The 21,950-nt window shown below is 41.2% G+C and overlaps 1 protein-coding gene across 2 annotated transcripts in view; it reads left to right on the top strand.

Moving 5' to 3' along the window:
* The first annotated feature begins 467 nt into the window (after positions 1-467).
* Slc35d2 (solute carrier family 35 member D2) overlaps positions 468-21,950 on the top strand; it is a 56,620-nt gene continuing 35,137 nt past the window's right edge. Inside the window, exons 1-4 of one of the 2 annotated variants that reach the window (XM_042686786.1) lie at positions 468-672; positions 7,866-7,899; positions 11,422-11,508; positions 19,953-20,020. In XM_042686786.1, coding sequence (XP_042542720.1) covers positions 527-672; positions 7,866-7,899; positions 11,422-11,508; positions 19,953-20,020 — 335 coding nt within the window. In that variant the 5' untranslated portion in view covers positions 468-526. The remainder of the gene's footprint in view (positions 673-7,865; positions 7,900-11,421; positions 11,509-19,952; positions 20,021-21,950) is intronic. The other variant, XM_042686787.1, reaches the window with a different exon arrangement.

The following is a 21,950-nucleotide window of genomic DNA, read 5'->3' on the forward strand; positions in this document are numbered from 1 at the left end:
CCTCCACGAGTGAGGAACGAGCCTTGGGAGTATGCATCCCTTTACCTGAATTCGAGAGAAGCTGCACATTTACATGAAATTCTGGAAAAGGTGAATGCAGCTCACGGAACAGAGAATGATGAGCTGGGAGAATTAATCCCCAAGGGTCGCAGAGGGACGTTTGAAAGATGGAAACATTCTCATCATTTACTGCATGCTAACTGCAAGTTTAAGAAAAAAAAGCAAAATGAAGCCTCAACTTCATGAAGTTTTACGTCCCTGCAGAACAGTCTGGAACTTTCCCCAACGCCCTTGCAGAGCGTTAGAGGAGCAGCGGAGACTTGGGGTGCTTCCGAGGCTCGGGTCCAGAAACACTCGGGGCGCTGGCAGGGGGCGGACCGGCATCTAGGGCTCGCTCGGTGGCTCTTCCTGTTCCTGCCGCGCCCTCTTCCCGGGCCGGCCGGGGGCGGGGACCCATCCGTGCCGGGCACCGCGGGCCAAGCCAGTGCTGGGGCCGGCCCGGGGAGTCGCTGGGCCGGGGGAGGATATGAGGACCGATGGCCAGGCGGAGGGTGCGGAACTCGACGCGGCGCGGCTGCCCTCCCGGGCGGTCAAGCTGCTGTCGGCGCTCTTCTACGGGATCTGCTCCTTCCTCATCGTGCTGGTCAACAAAGCACTGCTGACCACCTATGGGTGAGGCGGGGTCTGCAGGGGGGGAAGGTCCCTGGGGAGGGGCCTGGGTGTGAGGTGACGGCACCGCGCTCCGTGCGTCCAGGCTGTGTGGGACTGTTGGGGCCAGTGGGGCCAGGAAGCCGGGTCTCCCCCTTCCCCCCCCTTCCCGCAGGTCACACTCTCCCTGAACTCCTTATTGCCGCCCAACCTTGCCTGGAGAGCTGCTTGGTGCATGCCTTTGAATATGCACCTGAGAGTGATTTAAACGTGCGTTTTAAAGCGAACCATTCTCTAAACAATGCTAGATGTCGCACAGATTGGTTTGGACCCCTTGACCGTTCATTCTTAAGGAACCAGCATGTTCATGGAAAACAATTAGTGTAAAGTATAAGATTAGCGAATGTGGGCTTCCTGGAACAGATTTGTAAGGACTGTACTGTTGAATTCTGCCAGAGTCGTGACAGTCTTGAAAGAAGAGAATTAAAGCTAGCCCTGCTGGTTTAGAGATCTGTGACTCGGAACTAGTTCCACAGTCAGCATTTTCCTCAGGTGTGAAAACTGTATGATCACAGGCCTGCTAATGAATGACCTCCTGGGGTTTCCTATGTGCTGTCAAGAGCCCAGAGACAGCTGGGAGTGGAAAACTGAGACTCACATGAGATCCATATACGTGCAATAGATATTATTGCGCACCTAGAACCAGCTGTGGACAGCCCAAAACACCTGCTATAGGTTCAAGAACAAGCAAGGCAGTTTCAGATATACCTTGAAACCAAGGGGTTAGCCCCAGAAAATTCCAGACAAGGAATGTGTGCTGAAGTGGGCATGAGCTTGCCCCGCTGGAGGAGTAGAGAGAAAGCCACTGGCTGGAATGGAGTAAGCCAGACTACCCAGGTAGAAGTGGGTAGGTGGCAAGAATCAGATCATTGTCCAATAAACCTCCCCCTGAAACCTCAATGTAGCAGGTTCTGTACCAGGCACTGGGGTAACGCATGAACAGAGCAGAACAGAAAAAAGCCCACCCTCTTCCTAATGGAACAATAATAAACTAGTAACATTTATAGGGTTCTGGAGAAAAATACAAGGCAGGAAAGAGACTTGTAGTTTTAGATAGTGTGGCATTTGTCAAATGTCAAATGTCATTTACTGGTTAATTACAAAGTGTATTACCAGGGGTACTAATGGATGAAGACACAGATAGGGTGTGGTATGAGAGACAGGGCACAGAACTTCCCTCTCTGGTACATTATGGTCCAGAAATCTCTGTGTCCAGCTATTCAGAATTGGTCTGAACCCTGTGGAGTTTTTACAGAGACCTCCGTACTTAGTGTGGAGAGGTGAGGGAGTGAGCCACTCTGGGAGAGGGAGAAAAGAATATTTTGTAGGATTGGAAAAGTGAAGAGTTTAGGTAGGGATGATACCTAGGTGAGGTCTTGGCATCCATTTTGAATGAGGTCGGAGCCCTGGGGTGGAGGTGTCAGCTGAGGAGCAAGAGTATCTAAATCATTTTGGTTCATCCAATGAGCATATATTAGAAGAAGTAGGAAGACCTTAATGAATAGTTTTAATTTTGGTCTCAGTGTAATTGGGAGTCCCTTGGAAGGTTTTAACTTAGGAGTGACATAACATGACTTTGTTGTTGTTGTTGTTTTGGTCAGTCATGAGAGCTTGAACTTAGGGCCCAGGCACTGTCCCTGAGCCTCTTTGTGCTCAAAGCTAGTGCTCTACCACTTGAGCCACAGTGCCACTTTGGTTTTCTGGTGGTTAAATGGAGCTAAGAGTCTCAGGGACTTTTCTGCCCAGGATGGTGTTGAACAGGTGTCCAGCTAACATAAGTTTTTTGATTAAAAGAAGTTTTAGACTGGGTGCTGGTGGCCCACGCTTGTAATTCTAGGTACTCAAGAGGCTGAGATCTGAGGATTGAGGTTTGAAGCCAGATGGGCAGGCAAGTCCATAAGACTCTTAGCTCCAATAAGCTTTTTTAAAAAAAAGTCTGGAAGTAGAGCTGTGGCTCAAATGGTAGAGTGCTGGCCTTGAGTAAAAAGCTCTGGGACAGTAAAAGAAAAAGTTCAAGCCCCAGGTCTGGGGAAAAAAAAAATGTTTAGGTGGTGGGTGGATGGAGAACTGAGAACTGAAGAACTGATGGTATTGGCATTGGGGAGACTAGCCAGTGCCACTGAAGTGTCCTAGGTAAAGATGGTATGGAGTAATGAGAGAAGACAGGGGATCTGGAGGGAAGAAATGACTTGCAGGTCTGCAACAGGGATTGCAACAGACTCCCTGGTGTTCACAAACAATAAATTCTGCATCAGAGAAATAGAAGGTTATACTTGTCTGAACTGTTTAGCAAAAACAGTGCAAGCTAATGAAAGAAAAAGAAAGGTTCAACATCTACAATTAAGGACAAAAAAAGGAGCCAGGTGCTGGTTTCTTATACCTGTAATCCTAGCTACTGAGGAGATCAGACCTGCCTGCCCAGGAAAGTCCAAGAGACTTTTATATCAGGTGGTAGAGTGCTAGCCTCCAGTGACAGCACCAGTATTGGGGGTATGGAGGGGGTGGGAGAAACAGAACATGGGAGGAGTCAGTACTTATGCTATAGGAAGGCTGATAATAACAGTTGGCCACTATACTTGATACCTTTAAATACACTTTCTCCTTGTTAGAGAGGGACCAGTAGACAGGGATCAGTGCATTAAAGATAAAGAATATCCCAACACGAAACATTGGGATGAATCCTTTCATCTTTAAAATTTCAGTTCCAGGGCTGGATCTGTAGCTCTGTGATAGAGTACTTGCCAAGGATGAGGGAGATCTGGGTTCAATCCTTAACATTGAAAAAGAGTTCCAGGGTTGAAGGAGGAAATGAAAGTTTTTGATTTATTTATTTATTTATTTATTTATTTATTTATGCATGCCCAATAAGGCACCAATCCTTATAATCCTTATAAATAAACATTTCTTCACATTTCTGTAATGTTATATGTTAGGTAGTTTGAGAGCTCTGCTTGGATACTGTTCATTGTCCCATTTCAAAATGCTTGAGGCATACATTTTTGAAGGTAGGGATGTTGGGGTGATTTAATTACAACAATAAATGATTAGAAATCAGATCCTGGTATTAGCTGTTTGAGCACAGAATCTTGTGTTGGAGGACAGAAGGAGTGATTTTTTTTGATAGCTTCTTAATTCATAGTGTCCTGGGAATGTAGCTCAGGGGATTTTTTTTTCCTCTTACTCTTCTCATTTCTAGTTGAGTAGTCTTAGTTACTTGTTGGCTTTAGTTCATTGTCATGTTAGATTTGCCTGACTAGGAAGAAGGAAGTGGAATACAAGACCCAGATGCGGCTGGGGAAGAGGCAACATCATCCCAGTGTTTGTGGCCAGTCCATTCCACTAATGGTGCTTTGAAATCAGACTCAAAAGGATGGCAAAGGTGGTCTGCATTGGATTTTTATTTTTGTCTTTTTCTTTATCCCATTTTAATACTGTTTTCTCTGATGTGCAAGAATGTAGTTAAGCATTACTAGTAATGCTTAATAAAATGATTGGACTTAGTTGCACTTAGATCAACAAATATTTGCTCAGTATTTCCGGTGTATTTACTTTCATGATTCATCACAGGAATTTGGGCACTGTGGTTTACTTTTAGGCTTCCAAACAAGCCTGGGAGTCTGAATCATGGTGGGAGGTGTCTGTAAAAGCTACTGAATGGGTATCTCCAGTGGTGGGAATTGAAAGTCTACATTTAAAAACAAAAACAGGCCATGTAATCCCAGCAGGAAGAGGCAGGAGGATCTGAATTCAAGACAGCTTCGTTAAGAAGTTGTCATCATAAAGAGTTATAGTCATTATTATTATTATCACTATTGATAGTATTATTTTGGCAGTGCTGGGAATGGAGCTCAGGGCCTTGTCTATGGGTAGGCAAGAGTTTGACCACTGAGTTAAACCTCACCTTACCATGTAAATTTTAAACCTGTGTTTCAATTTTGGATATGTATATGGATATGGATAACTTCTCTTCTCTGAGACATGAAGATGAGTACATCCTCTTTCCACCCTTCATGTCTTTTTGATAGTGTATTGCACTATTTTGTAATCTTAGCTTGTGTGTGTGTATATGTGTGTGTGCGTGCGTGCGTGCATGTGTGTGTGTGTGTGTGTGTGTGTGTGTGTGTGTGTGTGTGTGTGTGTGTGTGTGTGAGTGACTACTGGGGCTTGAACTCTGGGCCTCACACCCTCCCTTAGATCCCTTAGCTTTTTCCACTCAAGGCTGGAGCTTTACCACTTGAGCCACAACTTCACTTCCAGTTTTTTATTGTTAAATTGGAAGTAAGAGGTTCACAGACTTTCCTCCCAGGGTTGACTGAACTGAGATACTCAGCTCTCAGCCTCCAGAATAGGTAGGATTACAGATTGCACCAGTTACACCAGGCTCTTTGAATCTGTTGTATATTTAAATGGATAAAATAACCACCAAGCCCTTTTACCACAGTGTCCCCAGTCCTGAGAGTTTGCATAATTTTCCCTCATCACAGATCACAGCTGTGATTCCATTATCAGGTTTTGTGGGGGGAGAGCGTTGTTTTGTTTTGTTTTTGTGGAGAATTCATGACTGTTCTTTTACTATCGTTGAACATTCTTCAACAGATTTTTTTTTTGTTACACTGTGTGCTTTGAGTTCTGAAGATTCCTCTTCATGTCAGAAAAGCTAGTCTTTTGTGCTGAACCATCTTCTTTTCTCTCTGTGTTGAGTTATTTAGTCCAGACCAAGCCATCAGGCTAAGTCAGTGTTGTTGGTCTCTCTTATCTGTATTTGTCTTTCAGAATTTGTCTTCTCCTTCAGATTCACTGTACTTGCCTTGGTGTTGGCAGCTCAATTTCAACAATGGCCATCTAGTTCCTTGGGTTTTGAAAGGTATTTATTTGTGTGGTGATTTTTTCATTTTGCCCTCTGGTTTTCCAGAGATCTGTTTGTTCTCTTTTTATCGCAGTTGGCCCTTTTCTAACTGATTTTGTGCTCTTGTTTTATTGTCCTTGTTCTTACTAATGTGTTCTGTAGACTGAAGCAAATAGAGAGTGTTCCTTCTATTGGATATATTAGTCTTACTTCTGTAAGCCTTTTGTTGTTGGTGTTGCACTGTTGGATGGTCATCTTGTAATTTTTACTCAGTGTGGCAGGCTGAACATAGGTGGTATAGTATGGACCTACTGGGAGATAAGAGTGGAAAGATTGAGAGAATGAGCTATGATGCAGTCACAACAAAGGCCTCAGCCCAGGGATTGACTCTTCAACTGGATGGCTTTGTGGAATTGTCCTGAACTGGGGTGAGGGGGTCTTGGCCTTTATGCCTCATATAAATTGGTAATTGGATGCAGGCTGCTTTAGGAGGCTGGAATGCTACTGTCAGGCAATCTTCACTCAATCTGGGGAAGGAGTGCTTTGGTCAGGAATGAGATTTGTGGTGGCACTACCAGAATCCACTAGAGTTTATTTTCTTCTCAGGGTGATAATATCTAGTCATTCCTTCAACATCCTCTAGGAAAACATACTTCCCTCTTTCCTTCCTTCCTTCCCTCCTTCCCTCTCTCCTTCCCTCCCTCCCTCCCTTGCTCCTTCTTTCCCTTCCTCCTTCTCTCTCTTCCTTCCTTCCTTCCTTCCTCCCTCCCTCCCTCTCTCCCTTCCTCCCTCCTTCCCTTTTCCCCCTCCCTCCCTTCTTTCCTTCCTGTTCCTCTTTCTATATTTCTTTTGTTCTTTGCTGTTTTGGTGATATTTTTAGCTTTTCGCAGTAGCCTAAGAGAATGTATGGGAGCCTGAGAATGGGTGAGTAGTGGGCAAGTCAGTTGAGGTAAACTGCGACCTTGTTGACTGAGGTAGGGACCAGGGTCTGTGTGTACATTATGACTTTGTCTTACCCATCACAGTGTCATCATTATCCTAAATCAGGTGTCCGTTCGCTTGTCATTGTGCAAGTATCACACACTCTCATTTATTTATTTTTTTGGTCGGTCATGGGGCTTGAACTCTGAGCTTGAATGCTATCCCTCAGCTCTTCAGGTCAAGGCGAGCACACTACCACTTAAGCCACAGCACCCCTTCCAGAGATAAGAGTCTCAAGGACTTTCTTGCCCGGGCTGGCTTTGAACCATGATCCTCAGATCTCAGCCTCCTGAATAGCTAAGATTACAGGTGTGAGCCATCAGCATCTGGCCACTCTCATTTATTATAGCAAATGAATCCTGATACCCAGGAGAATAATTCTCCTGCTGTTTTTTGGTGCCAGTCCTGGGGCTTGAACACAGGGCTTGAGTCACAGGTTTATATTTGGCTTTTTTGTGATAAGAATCTTCTGGACGTTTCTGCCTGGGTTGGCTTTGAACTGTAATCCTCAGATCTGTCTCCTGAGTAGCTAGAATTACAGATGCTAGCCACTGGCACCTGGCTCTGTTTTGTTCTTTGTTAAGATTGCCGTGGGTAGTGGGACTGTGGTAGGTCACGCCTGTAATCCTAGCTACTTAGGAGGCTGAGATCTGAGGATTGAAGTTCAAAGCCAGCCCGGGCAGGAAAGTTTGTGAGACTCTTATCTCCAGAAAACTGGAAGTGGTGCTCAGGTGGTAGAATGCTAGCCTTGAGCTGGAGCTGAGGGACAGTGCCCAGGCCCAGAGTTCAAGCCCCACAACCCACAAAAAAAAAAAAAAGATTGTCTTGGGTGGTTTTGGGGTTTTGCCTTTCCATTCAATTTTAAGATGAACTGTTTTGTTTTAATAAAATATCCATTGTGAGATTGCACTGATTAATTTTATAGGTCAATTTGAGGATAATAAACATTACTAGATTATTAAGTTTCTAACCTGTGACCTTTATTTATTAATATCAATTTATAGTTTTCTGTACGTATGCATTTTATAGTTTTTTACATTTGTATACTCTTCTATATTCAATATCCTTCCTAAAGTTATTTTTATTAATTTTAATAGTATATCATCTGATTATTTTTTCTACATACATAATCATATCTGTTTTGCCCACAAAGGGCAAAAGAAAATTTCTGAGTTTAGCAATGATCAATTAAAAATATGAAAAAGAAATGCACAAGTGACAAGTGAGTAAATTTGCCATTAAGTTTCCATTGTCTCCTATCATGTTTTATATATTTTCTTCAAATTTTTATATGTTACTAAACTGATTTGTTATTCTGTGTTCTTTGTAGCTTCCCATCACCGATTGTTCTTGGAACTGGACAGGTAAGTAAGAAAAAAGAAAACCTGTCTCTTAATTAGTTATTGGTATATATGATGACACTTTAAATGTTGTTGTTTGTTTTTTGTTTGTTTTATGCTAGTACTGGAGCATGAACTTAGAATTTCATGCTCTTGCTTCGCTTTTGTGCTCAAGGCTAGTTAGTGTTCTACCACTTGAACCACACCTCCACTTTTAGCTTTTTGCTGGTTCGTTGGGGATAAGAGTCTCTTGAATTTGTCTGCCTGGGCTTGCTTCAAACTTTAATCCTCACATCTCAGCATGATGAGTATCTAGGATGACAGGCAAGAGCCACTAGTGCCTTATACTTTAAGTGTTTTTATTGAAAACGTTGGTTGATAAATTGGTTCAACTGGCAGGGGGCCATATGATCAGATATCCATGAAATATTGATGCATTTTATTTCATTCTACAGTCTGCAAACAATTGTATTTTGGGAAGAACAGCTGCTTATTTTAAGTTCTTTAATTGAATTGAACTGAATTACTCTACGGCAAGGGTCCAGAAGACTCCGAAGTCCTGAAGGACAATGGGTGACAAAAGAGTGTGCTCAGGCCAGGGTGGGCTGGCGATAATCCTAGTCCTACCTCAGATGCTTACTTCACATACCTATGTTGAGGCACTGCACTGATAGGCAAACAGCTGAGGAGATGAGAATGGACCCACGATGACCATACTTTAGTTTTTCAAGAGAAAAGGGGATTTGAATTTTTATATAAAAGTTTCAAATCTGTACATGCTGGCAATGGATTCAGTTTTCCTTCCTCTCCCCTTCCCTGCCTCCCTCTCTATGTCTGTCTGTCTGTCTGTCTGTCTCTCTCTCTCTCTCACACACTCACTTATGTGCTGTCCCTGAACTTTTTGTTTTTGTTTAAGACTAGTGTTCTATTTGAGTCACAGCTCTACTTTCAGCTTTTTGGTAAGTATCTCACAGACTCTTGTTTCAACGGGCTTTGAACTTGGATCCCCAGATCTCAGCCTCACAAATAGTAGGGTCATAGGTGTGAGCCTGCTAGTGCTCACAGTGATTCTGATTTTTATAAAACTCTGTGGATCAAGAAGAAAATTTCCAGTTTGTTCCCTGTAGTTTGAATTGTTTTTTGCTTTTAAATAGAAGGATGGGTTTCAAACTAAGCCCATTTGACTGTTGCTGAGTTTCTCATGAATATGAATATGGTTTGTTCATTCTTTTGCTTTGTGCTGCTCATAAGACCAACAGTAATGAATAGCAGATAACTTTGGATTTGGTATTGTTTTAATTTATGGACAAAAAGCTTAAAATTATGGAAATTGTTTCCTGAAACTCTTTTTATGTTGGTGCTAAGAATAAACCCTAGGGTCTTGGCTAAATACCTGCTAAGTATCAAGTGTACCACTGAGCTATACCCTCCAACACCTGGTAACTACATTTTAAATTGTGAATCCAGAAAAGGCTGTAAACATTATTCTGCTTCAATGTTCTGTTAAGAAATAACTTTTTACATTATTTTAGGGAAGAAAAAATTATAACAAGGGAATGTTTCCTTATGACCAGGAGACATTATCTTTAGGTTTTAATGTAAAAATATATACAATAAAAGTCACTTTAAAAAAGATGTTGTCAAGTGACATAGGCCTATAATCCTATCCACTCAGGAGGCTGAGATCTGGAGGATAGTGATTCAAAGCCAGCAAGAGAAAAAAGTCTGCAAAACTCCATTGGTTGGAGGCATGGCTTAAGTGGTGGAATGCCAATGAAGCAAGAGAGCTGAACAAGTGTGAGGTCTTTACTTTCCCTGGAATCAGTTTAAAAATAATCAAAGTTCAGTGAATATGTGATCATGTGTCCTAGGTAATCTCCAAATTTACTGAATTTTTTAACCCATTGGGTTATGCTTATGTAAATATAAACTTTTCTGATTTGTAACTGGTTCAGGAGGAGATTACCAGCTGGGCACCAGCAGCTCACACCTGTAATCCTAGCTACTCAGGTTGTTAAGATCTGAGGATCACCCTTTGAAGCCAGTCTGGCAGTCAAGTCTTTGAAACTCATCTCCAGTTAACCACCACAAAGCCAGAAATGGACTCAAGTGGTGGAGTGCTGTCCTTGAGCAAAAAAAGGGCAGGGATAGAGCCTAGGCTCTTAAATTAAGCCCTGGGACTGGAACTTGCACATGCATGTGGGTATGCACACCCACATACTTGTACACACCCACCTACCTACACACATACACACACACACACACACACACACACACACACACACACACACAGATTAGTAAGGTTTAATTTTAAGACTGAATTATATTTATTTTAAATAAATGGTATTACACAGTTTAAGAACTGTAAAACAAGGCAAAACTACAATAATAATATTATTGTATTATAATGTATATAATGTATTATAATTCATACTTAAAATTTATGAAGGGCCTGAATTACGTAAACATATGGGTAGGTAATTCCTTTTAAACTCATTAGAATCATGAAGTAGGATTACAATCATATGAAGCAATTTTTTTTCTAAAATCTGCATAGAAAAATGATGCCCAAAGTTTGAAAATAATAATACTATTTCTAACTAAAACTATTTCTAACATAACTAGTGTACATTGGCTATATATAACTTACCTAGGGTAATATAAGAGGTGTGTGTGTGTGTGTGTGTGTGTGTGTGTGTGTGTGTGTGTGTGTGTGTGTGTGTGTGTGTGTGTGTGTGTGTGTGTGTATGCTGGTACTGGAACTTGAATTCAGGGCCTGGACACTGATACTTCATTTTTCCTGTTCAAATCTGATGCTCTACACCTTTAGCCACATCTCTACTTCTGGTTTTTGGCAGTAAATTGGAGAGAAGAGAGTCTTATACACTTTTCTGTCTGGGCTAGCTTCAAACTGTGATGCTCATATTTCAGCCTCTTGAGTAGATTATAGTAGATTTACATGAGCCGCCAGTGCCTGGCTGTAATATAGGATCTGAATGGTAGATCTTTGCTGTAACACTGGTTTGATTGAAGAGAAAAATAAGACCATTTAAAAAAATTTTTTTGTCTTTGTTCTCTTAATATATCTTATGCATATTTTTTTTAATGTATGGATTTTCTTTTCTTCAGTTGTTCCCTGTGCTAGCCATTAATGGGGGAGCATGAGTCTAAGCTTAATACATGAGCATAATGGTCTAGGCTTACTGCAAAGTCTCACCTGTGTTTCTGGTCATTCTTGGGACAGTACTCGTTTTTGTCCCTGCCACCTTACCTAGAGCCCTGAGATCATGTGTGTATGTGTGTGTGTGTGTGTGTGTGTGTGTGTGTGTGTGTGTGTCTATTTGGTGTGACACTTTGTCTACACTTTCAACAGAATGTGTGCAATGGCAGAAAAAGCAGTCAATACTCCATGAAATGCTTATGTGTTTTTTTTTCTGAACCTAGAAAATGTTTCTTTTTATCATGCTTTTTGAGAATATTTCCTTCTAATGATGTCATACTTCAAGGATCTTCCTATTTTGCTGAAGTTTTTTTTCTTTCCTTCAGATGGCAGCCACCATAATGATACTGTATGTGTCTAAGCTAAATAAGCTAATTCACTTCCCTGATTTTGATAAGAAAATTCCTGTAAAGGTATGTGATACAAATACTGTAGAACTATGAATTGATCTGAGATATCCATTTCTGTATTTCCTGCTTCTTTTCTTATATATATATATATTTTGGTTTGGTTGTTTGTTTTCTTTCTTTTCTTTTTCTTCCTGGAAGTACTAAGGATTGAACTCAGTTCTTTGCATTTGGTAAGCAGGCACAATATTCCTAAGCCACTCTTCTAGCTTTTGTTTTGGAACCAGTCCTGTGGCTTGAACGTAGGGTCTGGGCTCTGTCCCTAAGCTTTTTGGCTCACAGCTAGCACTCTATCACTTGAGCCATAGCTCCATTTCTGGAGCCTCGGAGCATAATCAATTATTTTCTTATTTAGGAAATTCTTCCCTACACTGAGCTTTATTCTTTTTTTCCCTAGAAAAAGAGACATAAGGTTTTTTTGGTTTGTTTGTTTTTTAACCAGGAATGAGGCTTGAACTCAGGGCCTGGGCTCTGTCCCTGAGTGCTTTTGCTAGTACTTTACTACTTGAGTCACAGCACAGCTCCATTTCCAGCTTTGGTGGTTAATTGGAGATAAGTATCTCACAGACTTTTCTGTCCAGATTTGTTCCAAACCACAATCCTCAGACCTTAGCCTCCTTAGTAGCTAGGATTATAGCTGGCTTAGCATTAGTTGTTTTGTTTTAAATCCTCTTGGGATTGATTTTTGTGAATGGTGTAAGGTAAGGGTCTAACTTCATATTTTACCCAGACAGATTTGTCACAGATTTAATTGAAAAGTGCTAGCCAGGGGCTTGGAATGTGGCTCAGTGGTAGGGTGCTTATCTAGCATGCATGAAGCCCCAGGTTCAATTCCTCAGTACCGCATACACAGAAAAAGCTGGAAGTGGTGCTGTGTCTCAAGTGGTAGAGTGCTAGCCTTGAGCAAAAGGGACAGTGCCCAGGCCTGAGTTTAAGCTCCAGCACTGACAGAAAAAGAAAGAAAAAAAAAGAAAAGCACTATCCATTGTATGTCACAATATATGTGTGGGCTGTTTCTGCACTAGTTTTGTGTTAGCATTTGTCTGTTTTCTACACCTTTATTCACATTTGAACTCAGGGTCTATGTTTGCTAGTCGGGCACTCAACCACTAAGCACTAATTACTATATTTTTTAAAAACCTGGATAGCTGGGGAAGTGAGTTCTCTTATTATTGGCTCTTTACATTTCTGTATCATAGTGGAAACCAGTTTTCAAATGTCTAGTGAATGCGTAATGATTGCATTGAAGCTTTAAATCAATTTGGGAAGAATTGATATCTATAAAGTACTGAATTTTTCAACCCACAAAACACCCTTTTTTGGTTACCTTCAATAAAGTTTCATAATCATCTCTGTAGAGTTCTAGCATTTTCACTAGACTTATTCTGCTTTGTAAGATTTGTGCATGCATCTTTCAAAACTAATTATTGAAATTAGAGCTAAGTCTTTTTTTTTTTTTTTTGGCCAGTACTGGGGCTTGACTCAGGGCCTGGGCACTGTCCCTGAGCTTCTTTTGCTCAAGGCTAGCACTCTACCACTTGAGCCACAGCACTACTTCCAGCTTTTTCTGTGTATGTGGTACTGAGGAATTGAATCCAGGGCTTCATGCACAAGCACTCTACCACTAAGCCACATTCCCAGCCAGAGGTACGTCTTTTTATAATTCTTTCTGTATGTTTTTATGCTTATAAAATATGGAATATTAATAACATATCCTTTTTGAGTTTTTTTTAATGTAGACAGTCAGGTCACCTACAAAAAATTACAGTTTTGTTCTAACATTTTTTCTTTATTTCACACTTTTGCAGGCTGGAAAGCTTGTTCTTCTTTCATTTGAATATTTATAATAGTCACTGGCCTGGATTTATTCAATTTCACTTTGACGAAAGCCCTAGATTTGTGAATTTCTAGTCCCACTTGTGGCTGCCTTGGCAGGACCAGGTCAAATGGTTTCCCAGGACTTATTATATGGCCCAAATACCTGATGCTCCCACCTTAGCGACTGTAAAGCACAAATCAATAGAAATGGCAATACTGGGTATCTTTGCTTCCAAGGTTAATCGTTTAGCAAATCATAATAAGGTAGGATTCTTGTCACTACCTTTTCTTGGTGTTCCATTTCTGTTTTACTGCATAACTTAGTGGCTCACAATAACCATTTTATTATCTTCCACAGCAAGGTATTCCAGAAGAGCTCAATGGGGGAAGTTCTGCCTTAGGGCTCTCATGGCTGAAGACACAACAGAGGCCGAACTGTATTAGAGAGGGGCTTGTTAGTGCATCTAGGGTTTGGTTCTCTCTCTTTCCTCTGTCTCTGTCTATCTGTCTCTCTCTTTCCTCTGTCTCTGTCTCTGTCTCTGTCTCTGTTCTCTCTCTCTCTCTCTCTCTCTCTCTCTCTCTCTCTCTCTCTCTCTCTCTCTCTCTCTCTCTCTCTCCCTTCTGCCCCCTATAGAACTTCTACTTGTGCTCACCAGTGTAGGCTCACTTGGACTTCCTTACAAAATGGCAGTTACGGGTGAGGAACAGTTACATAGAGGCTGAAGGCTTGTGAGTGAGTGTTCTGACAGGCAAACTTGTTCTGACAGCTCAAACTTGTTATCTGAGTCCTTCTCAGAGGCTACATGGCATCATTTCTACTGTGTTCCATTAGTCAAGTCAACCCCACCCAACTTCAGGGGACAAGACAGTCTCCACATCTGGGAAAAAAGGGGGATATGCCAAAATCACATTGTAGAAAGAGTAGATAGAAATGCTATCACAGCTGGTACCTGTGTTTGTGGATTTGTTTCTTGGTATTTCTGTCAGTTCTCTGTCTCTCTCCATCATCTACATCTATATCATCTATATCCATATTCATCTTTCTTTATTTCTATCTCTATTCTCCCTATTCCATATCAATATCTGCATCCATATATCTATATCTATGTATCTACACTGGCTGATTGATAGATTGTATGGTTACATATCTAAAAATTTTAATTAAGTCTTCCTGATGAATTAAAGGGTGAATTATATATGAAGTGGACAGACCTCTTCTGTCTCAGTTTTTTTCTTCTTTTTGTTTGTTGGGGTCTTTTGGGGTCTTATTTTAGGTATTCCTACCTTAGCAAATTCTAAAGTTGGTGAATAAATGAACCCCCCTCCCTGGACAGGGACTTGCATTCCATTGACCTCTCCTTTCAATTGTGACTTTCTTGTCATCAAATAATACTCTATAATCGTTACTTGATTTGCTTTTCTTCCCTTTTGGCCTTTCACACTTTCCATTTTCTCCTTAATTAGAGTTCTTCCTTTGGAAATTTTTGTGGAGGTGGGGGGTCGGTCATGGGGCTTGAACTCTGGACCTGAGTGCTGTCCCTCAGCTCTTCAGCTCAAGGCGAGTGCTCTACCACTTGATCTCCAGCACCACTTCCAGTTTTCTGGTTGTTTGTTGGAGATCAGAGTTTCACAGACTTTCCTGCCTGGGCTGGCTTTGAACTTCGATCCTCAGATCTGAGCCTCCTGAGTAGCTAGGATTACAGGTGTGAACCACTGGCATCTGGCTGGAAATTTTTTTTAGTGCTGATCGGCTGCAGTGAGTTCCCAGGTTTTCTTTGACTGTGTTGAATTAAAATTAAGTTTGGCCTAAGGTTGCCTTGTACATATTGGCCTGAAGGTTTATCTGTGTTCTGCAATTTAACATGATATATAAATAGACTGTAACTGACTCTTATAATAAGTAATTAAGTCTCAACCCATCACAAGTGAATAACTGCTCAAACCGTGTCCAAATAGGGTAGTTTGGAGCTGTAGCCAATCAAGCCATCCCTGTACCTTACTACTAGTTTCTGTTTCCTTAGGCATTAGGACAGACTTTTGCCAATTGTAGTACCCAAATAAAGCCAACAAAGATTTGCAAAACCAGTTTTGTTGTAGTTTTGTCATTTAACATCTGCAAAAGTCAGTTTTATCTTTTTTTTTTTTTTTTTTGCCAGTCATAGGCTTGAACTCTGGGTTTAGGTGTTGTCCCTGAGCTTTTGTGCTCAAGACTAGTGCTCTACCACTTGAGCCAAAGCTCTACTTCTGGCTTTTTGTGTTTTGTGGTTAATTGGACATTAGAAGCACATGGAGATATCTGCCAGTGCTGGCTTTGAATTTGGATCCTCAGATCTCAGCTTCCTGAGTAGCTAGGATTACAGGTGTGAGTCACCAGCACCCAGCCTGGTTTTTGTGTTTGTTTGTGTAAGGTATATTAAATAGGTAGGTTTCACTAGGTAGCCGATGAGGAGAACGCCATGTGCTATTCAGGCAGGAAAAGAAGTTTATTTACCGAACTGCTGCCTGGGCCGTGTATGGTGGAGAAACATGGCTGAAAAGGCAAAGGTGGGGGGGGGAGAGAAGAGGGGTGACCCACCTCTGGGCCAGGACTTATCTAGGCAAGGGACAGGAAGAGGTGTGGCCAGGTGGGGGAAAGGTGTGGCCACACTGAATCTGGATGTGACCTCAGGGTCTGGGACCCTCCTAGGGTCAGATGGGAGGCATGTGACCAGAGGTGGCCCAGGATGTGACCTAGCAGGAGGGGGAGGTGACTACTTTCAGTTACCTAGGTAACAGATACTAGGTGGAAGCTTAGCCAAAAGGGAGGGAGGTGTCCCTGTGCAGACCTTACAGTTTTGTTGGGGTTTTTTTGTTTTTTAGGCATAAAATTCAAATTTGGCTACAATTTGGAGTCAGAATGTTAATGTCTTCTGGCTGCCATTGTTTCTCTCTGGGTTTCTGTTTTTCATTTATCTTTGGCCAGGTATTTCCTCACTAGACATTTTTACATGCTTTTAGGAAAGGTTTCATTATCTAGCACTCTAGATTGTTCTCAGCAAGGGATTAGCATAAAACAATTAGCTCACTATTCATAGAAACTAGAAGTCATTGTTCTTTCTAAGAAGTATTTTTTATATTAATTTACAAAGGGATTTCAATTCCAGAGGTCAGGTATAGTTAGTAGTATAATGCATCTTGGTCAAAGTTGTTCTTTATCTTTCCCAATCTGATTTCTGTCTGCATTTGTTCCACCCTTCCTCCCTCCTGTCCTGTGGTCCATATTCCCCAGAATATGTTTCAGCTTCTTGGTATTCATTTTTTTAAAATGATTTGTTCTAAGGATTTATACATCAGACTCCTCCTTTAAATATGCTATCCCTTTAGTCAGTTTCTTTGTATGTATATGCATAGATTTATGTTTATATTTTAAATCTAGCATCCACATATGTTTATCCTTTTGAGCCTGACTTCACTTAGTTTTTCCTAGGTCTATCCATTACCCTTCAAATGGCATATTACTATTTCTGATAGTTGAGTAAAATTCCATTGACTACCTGTACCACATATACATACACCCACTCCACCCACCCACACATACACCATACACATGCAGAAATAGGAGCAACTGGCTCTCTTTGAAACCTAGCCCCCCTAAAACTGTAACTGCATCAGTTGTGTTATTATGGAGTCATTTAGAGACTGTGAACAAGAATATTATCAAGTAAGGAGCAAGTCCCAGGCCCATTATCCTCTCTTCTTTGTATCCACTTATTCCAGCAAATCCTTATTTTAAAAAATTTGATTGTTACTATAAAGGTAAGGTATAGAGGGGTTTTAATTACGTAAATCAGATGAGTACATTTCTTTTTGGATAGTGTCACCCCTTTCCTCATACTCTCCTAATTTTCCCCTCCCACAAATTGTATAGTTCATTTCCAATGGTATCCAGTTAAGTACCATTGCTGCACATTACAGCAAATCTGATCATAAAATTTGACCATTTTTTGGTAGATAATACTAGTATCTCAAACTGCTTTAAAGAATGAAGTGTCTAAGTTGTGTGCTTAATCTCTTTTCAGTGGAGAAAGTAAGGTTGGGCTCATCTTGGTAACTATGGCTCACAACTATAATCCTAGCTACTCAGGAGGCTGAGATCTGAGGATCGTGGTTCAAAACCAGCCCAGGCAGGAAAGTCCATGATACTCCAATTAAACACCAGAAAACTAGAAGTGGTGTTGTGGCTTACTTGCACTCACCTTGAACTGAAGAGCTCAGGGACAGCACCCAGGCCCAGAGTTCAAGCCCCATGACCGACAGAACCATAAATAAATGAAAAGTTTTGTGCTATCATATGACCTTTTTTTGTTGTTGTTGTTGTTAATTGTGAAAATACCATAGAGAGAGGTTACAATAACATGGGCAAGATAATGAGTACATTTCTTATCAAGCATTGTTGCCTCCTCCTTTGTTTCCCCTCCTCATCCCTTCCCATCTCCCACCCCCACCCCCCACACCCCCATCCTCCACCTCCAAAGTTGTAAAGTTCATTTTTCAACATAACGACTTGTATGTCTCATTCTTGCAATGGGTCCACCTGTATCCCTATTTAAATGATTTGTTTTTTCCCTTCCCCTCCACAAAGTATACCAGCATCAAATACAGTGAAAGCAGGGGTTATACCGTGGGGGAGGGACATACAAAGCAACAAAGAAATCATCTTATAAATATATTAGAAACAATTGCATGAAAGAAAAGACATTTGAATACATATCTTGGGGTTCATTTCACCTAACATCAACTTATCTGACCTTTTTTGCTTGACTCAGACATATACTAGTTATTGCAAATAAGGGAAACCATGGGACCTATGTTTCTTTGGGCCTGGCTTACTTCACTTAATATAATTTTTTCCAAGTCGGGGACTGGGAAGTTGGCTCAGTGGTAGAGTGCTTGCCTCCCATGCACAAGGCCCTGAGTTCAATTCCTCAGTACCACAGAAGCAGAAAAAGCTGGAAGTGGTGCTGTGGCTTAAGTGGCAGAGCACTGGCCTTGAGCTGAAGAGTTGAGGGACAGTGCCCAGGCCCAGAGTTCAGCCCCCATGACCAACCAAACATAAATAAATAAATAAAAAGTTAGTAATTTTGGAAGTGGTGCTGTGGCTCAAATGGTAGAGCACTCACCTTGAGCTGAAGAGCGCAGGGACAGTGCCCAAGCCCAGAGTTCAAGCCCCACAACCAACACAAAAAAAAAGAGAGAGAGAGAGAGAGAGAAAGTTAGTAATTTTTTCCAAGTCTTTCCATTTCCTAACAAATGGGGCAATGTCATTCTTTCTGATGGAAGCATAGAATTCCGTTGTGTATATATACCACATTTTTTTGACCCATTCATCTACTGAGGGGCATCTGGGTTGGTTCCATATCTTAATTATGGTAAATAATGCTGTAATAAACATAGTCGTGCTGGTAGCTTTAGTATGGTCTTGTTTGTGATCATTTGGGTAAATGCCCAAAAGTGGGATTGCTGGGCCATAGGGGAGCTCTATGTGGAGTCTTTTGAGGAACCTCCATACTGCTTTCCTTATGAAAGGATACTGTTAGTATTATGCTCACCTTTGTTCTCAGCTCCACCCAGACCTGAGCCCTTCCCATCCCTGGAGTTCCGGCCATACAACTGGCCCCTCCCTCTATGCCCACATCCACCTGGGCTCCCATCTACCTCACTTCCGACCCTCAGACCCCTCCTGCTACCTGGATGGTGACAGAAGCCATGTGCCCCCTCTTGGGGAAAATATGGCTCCTCTATCTAATAAGCCTTATATGGGACCCTTCAGATACAAAAAGAGCAGAAAAACAATCTGGCTAGGCAATTAGGAGGAGGTCCCCTTCTATAGCATTCTGCATCCCTCATCCTGCCTGTGCAGGTCCAATGCAGGTCCCTAGACATCACACCACCATAACCTTGAGCAGTAGTTGCACTTGTAGAGCCTTGTGCATTACATCATGGCTCATTGTCCTGGAATATTTGCACTTTTTGGAAGTTCATTAGAGATAAAAGTCTCACAGACTTTCCCAAGCTGGCTTCAAACCTCAATCCTCAGGTCTCAATCTCCTTCCTGAGTAGCTAGGATTAAAGGCATGAACCACCAGTGCCTGGTCAACTTCTTTAGGACAATAACAATATTTTACTAAAGTAGGCAAATTCAAGATTTCAGTTTCTTTTTCGTGTGGGTTGGTCCTGGGGCTTGCACTCAGGCTTAAGGCCTAGGCATTGTCCTTGAACTTTTGTGCTCAAGGCTAGTGCTCAATGACTTTTGAGCCACAGTGCCATTTCCAGCTTTTTGGTCGTTAATTGGAGATGAGTCTCATGGACTTTCCTGCCCATGCTGGCTTTGAACCATAACTCTCAAATCTGAGCCTCCTCAGTAGGTATGGTTATAGATGTGAGCCACATTCTATCACCCCTCTACCACTATCCCAGGATAATGATCATGTAGAAAAACTTAAGGGTATGTTTGGACTCTGGAAAATTTAGTCATTACAGGCAAAGGGACAAAATATTTTGACTACTGATGGGGTATATCACCATTTTTGTATGTGGAGGAATGTTCATTATTGGTGTTCTAACTAGGTATACTGTCTTTCTTTTTATTGAAGCTATTTCCGCTGCCTCTTCTGTATGTTGGGAACCATATCAGTGGATTATGGAGCACCAGTAAATTAAGGTACCGTGAAGGCAATGGCTGATGGGAAGTCCATCACCCATCTGCGTTCAGCAGTTCAAAGACCAAGTTTGATTTCCAAAAATTCTTCTTGTGCTACACATACAACACAAAAATATTTACTCTTAAGGAAGTAAAGTGTAATTCTGAGATTAATTTGAAATATTTTTAGGAATGTTTTAAAAATGTTTCTGTTTTACATGTGTTTATGTCTCAACATAAGAATATGAGATCTTAGGGAAAGTAGAATTTATCTGGGTACATTTGTGTATAAGAATACAGTTTCTGTGTAACTTCTTTCTGGTTCTTTTTTCTGTCCTTGCTCTTTTATCTTTCAGTTATTAATATATTGGCATATATTGACATATATAGGCATATATTATAAATAAGAATGAAGAAGCTTTTTTATGTGCTGGTATAGAATATACATTATTTAGTGAATGCAGAATATCACATTGTATAGCTGTTTTATCATTTCTTTATTCTGCTCTGGTAACTTCATTTCTTCATAATATATTTTATGGTGAGACTTTGTTTAATAATATTAATAATGTGTTTCTCAACAGCTTTCTAAACAAGGATTATCCTCATGAGATAAAAGGTGAAACATGAAGTGATTACTCAGGATTTTCATAGTTTTATAAAAGCAGGAACATTCTGTCAGACCTGGTGTAGGTTAGGTTTGGTACAGAGAAAGAGAAATGACAGACAGTGTGACCTATGTACTTCTGAAATTTGCAACTGTCTTTATTTCAGCAACAGAAAAACGCCCATGTCCACCCATTATGCCTCTATTCACTTTTACTGAAAGTCACTGTGAAAAAGTGCAGTGAAAGCCCAAACAAATACATTCTGTTTGTCAGAAAAGGTGTGTGGAACGTGTGAAAATGTCTTTTCTCATTGTTGGGGGCTTAGTTTTCTGTTTTGGTGGCACATGCCTGTAATCCTAGCTACTCAGGTGAATGATATCTGGAAGATAGAAGTTCAAGGCCAGCCCAGGCAGGAGCATTTACTATACTCCTTCTTCAGAATAACCAGCAAAAAGCCATGCTGGAGGTGTGGCTTATGTGGTAGAGTGCCATTCTAGCAAGTGCTAGGCCTTGAATTCAAACCTTCATTAAAAATAAAAGAATGAGGAAATTAAGTCTGTGGAAAGAGTGACAGTAGGAGACAGACCAGAAAAGAAGGAAATATAAAATGGGAAATGTAAATTGTAACCCCCCTTTGAAGTTCAGAAAATAAAAAATAAAATGGGAAATGTGTGTATATGTGTGTGTGGGAGAGAGACAGACAGAGAGAGAGTAGAAAGAGGAGAGAGAGAGAGAGAGAGAGAGAAAGGAGAGGGTTAAGTTAAGCCTCTTATTTTGTTTGGATAACAGGGATTGAGGTTAGAAAACCAAAATCCTAAATACTGTTTTCGTTCATATACTTTAGTTGGTTTGCAGTTTCCTTCTAGGATTAGGACGGTTAATTACCTTAGGTTTGGATTTGGGCTTGCTGTAGTTGTCTCTCTTGCTGCTGTGCTGCCTGCCCCTGTGTTTACCTGCAGCTGTGAGGGAGGCTCTAGTTAACACTCATGGCTGCCTGCCTTGGCATTTGAGGCCTCTGGCTCACAGATGAGAGCTTTTCAGAGCATGAGAGTATGTTCTTGAAGAAGTAGAGTACCCAGCAAATAGGACTGAAAAGTAGGAAAAAGGAAGGGAGAATGCAATTGTATAGTAGAGTGTATCAGAATTTCATTCCTTTTTTTTTTTTGGGGGGGGGGTCCAGTCGTGGGGCCTGAACTCTGGACCTGGGCACTGTCCCTCAGCTCTTTCTCAGCATTCTCTTTCTTGCTGGTTCATATTTTCCCCACCTGAGCCTCTGAGCCTGTCATTAATTTTTCTTTTTGTTTCTTTTTTAAGCTTTAAAAAAATTATTAGCCCATAGTTTT

Source organism: Dipodomys spectabilis, unplaced genomic scaffold (genome assembly GCF_019054845.1).
Source record: "Dipodomys spectabilis isolate Male_0828 unplaced genomic scaffold, ASM1905484v1 ptg000098l, whole genome shotgun sequence".
NCBI lineage: Eukaryota > Metazoa > Chordata > Mammalia > Rodentia > Heteromyidae > Dipodomys > Dipodomys spectabilis.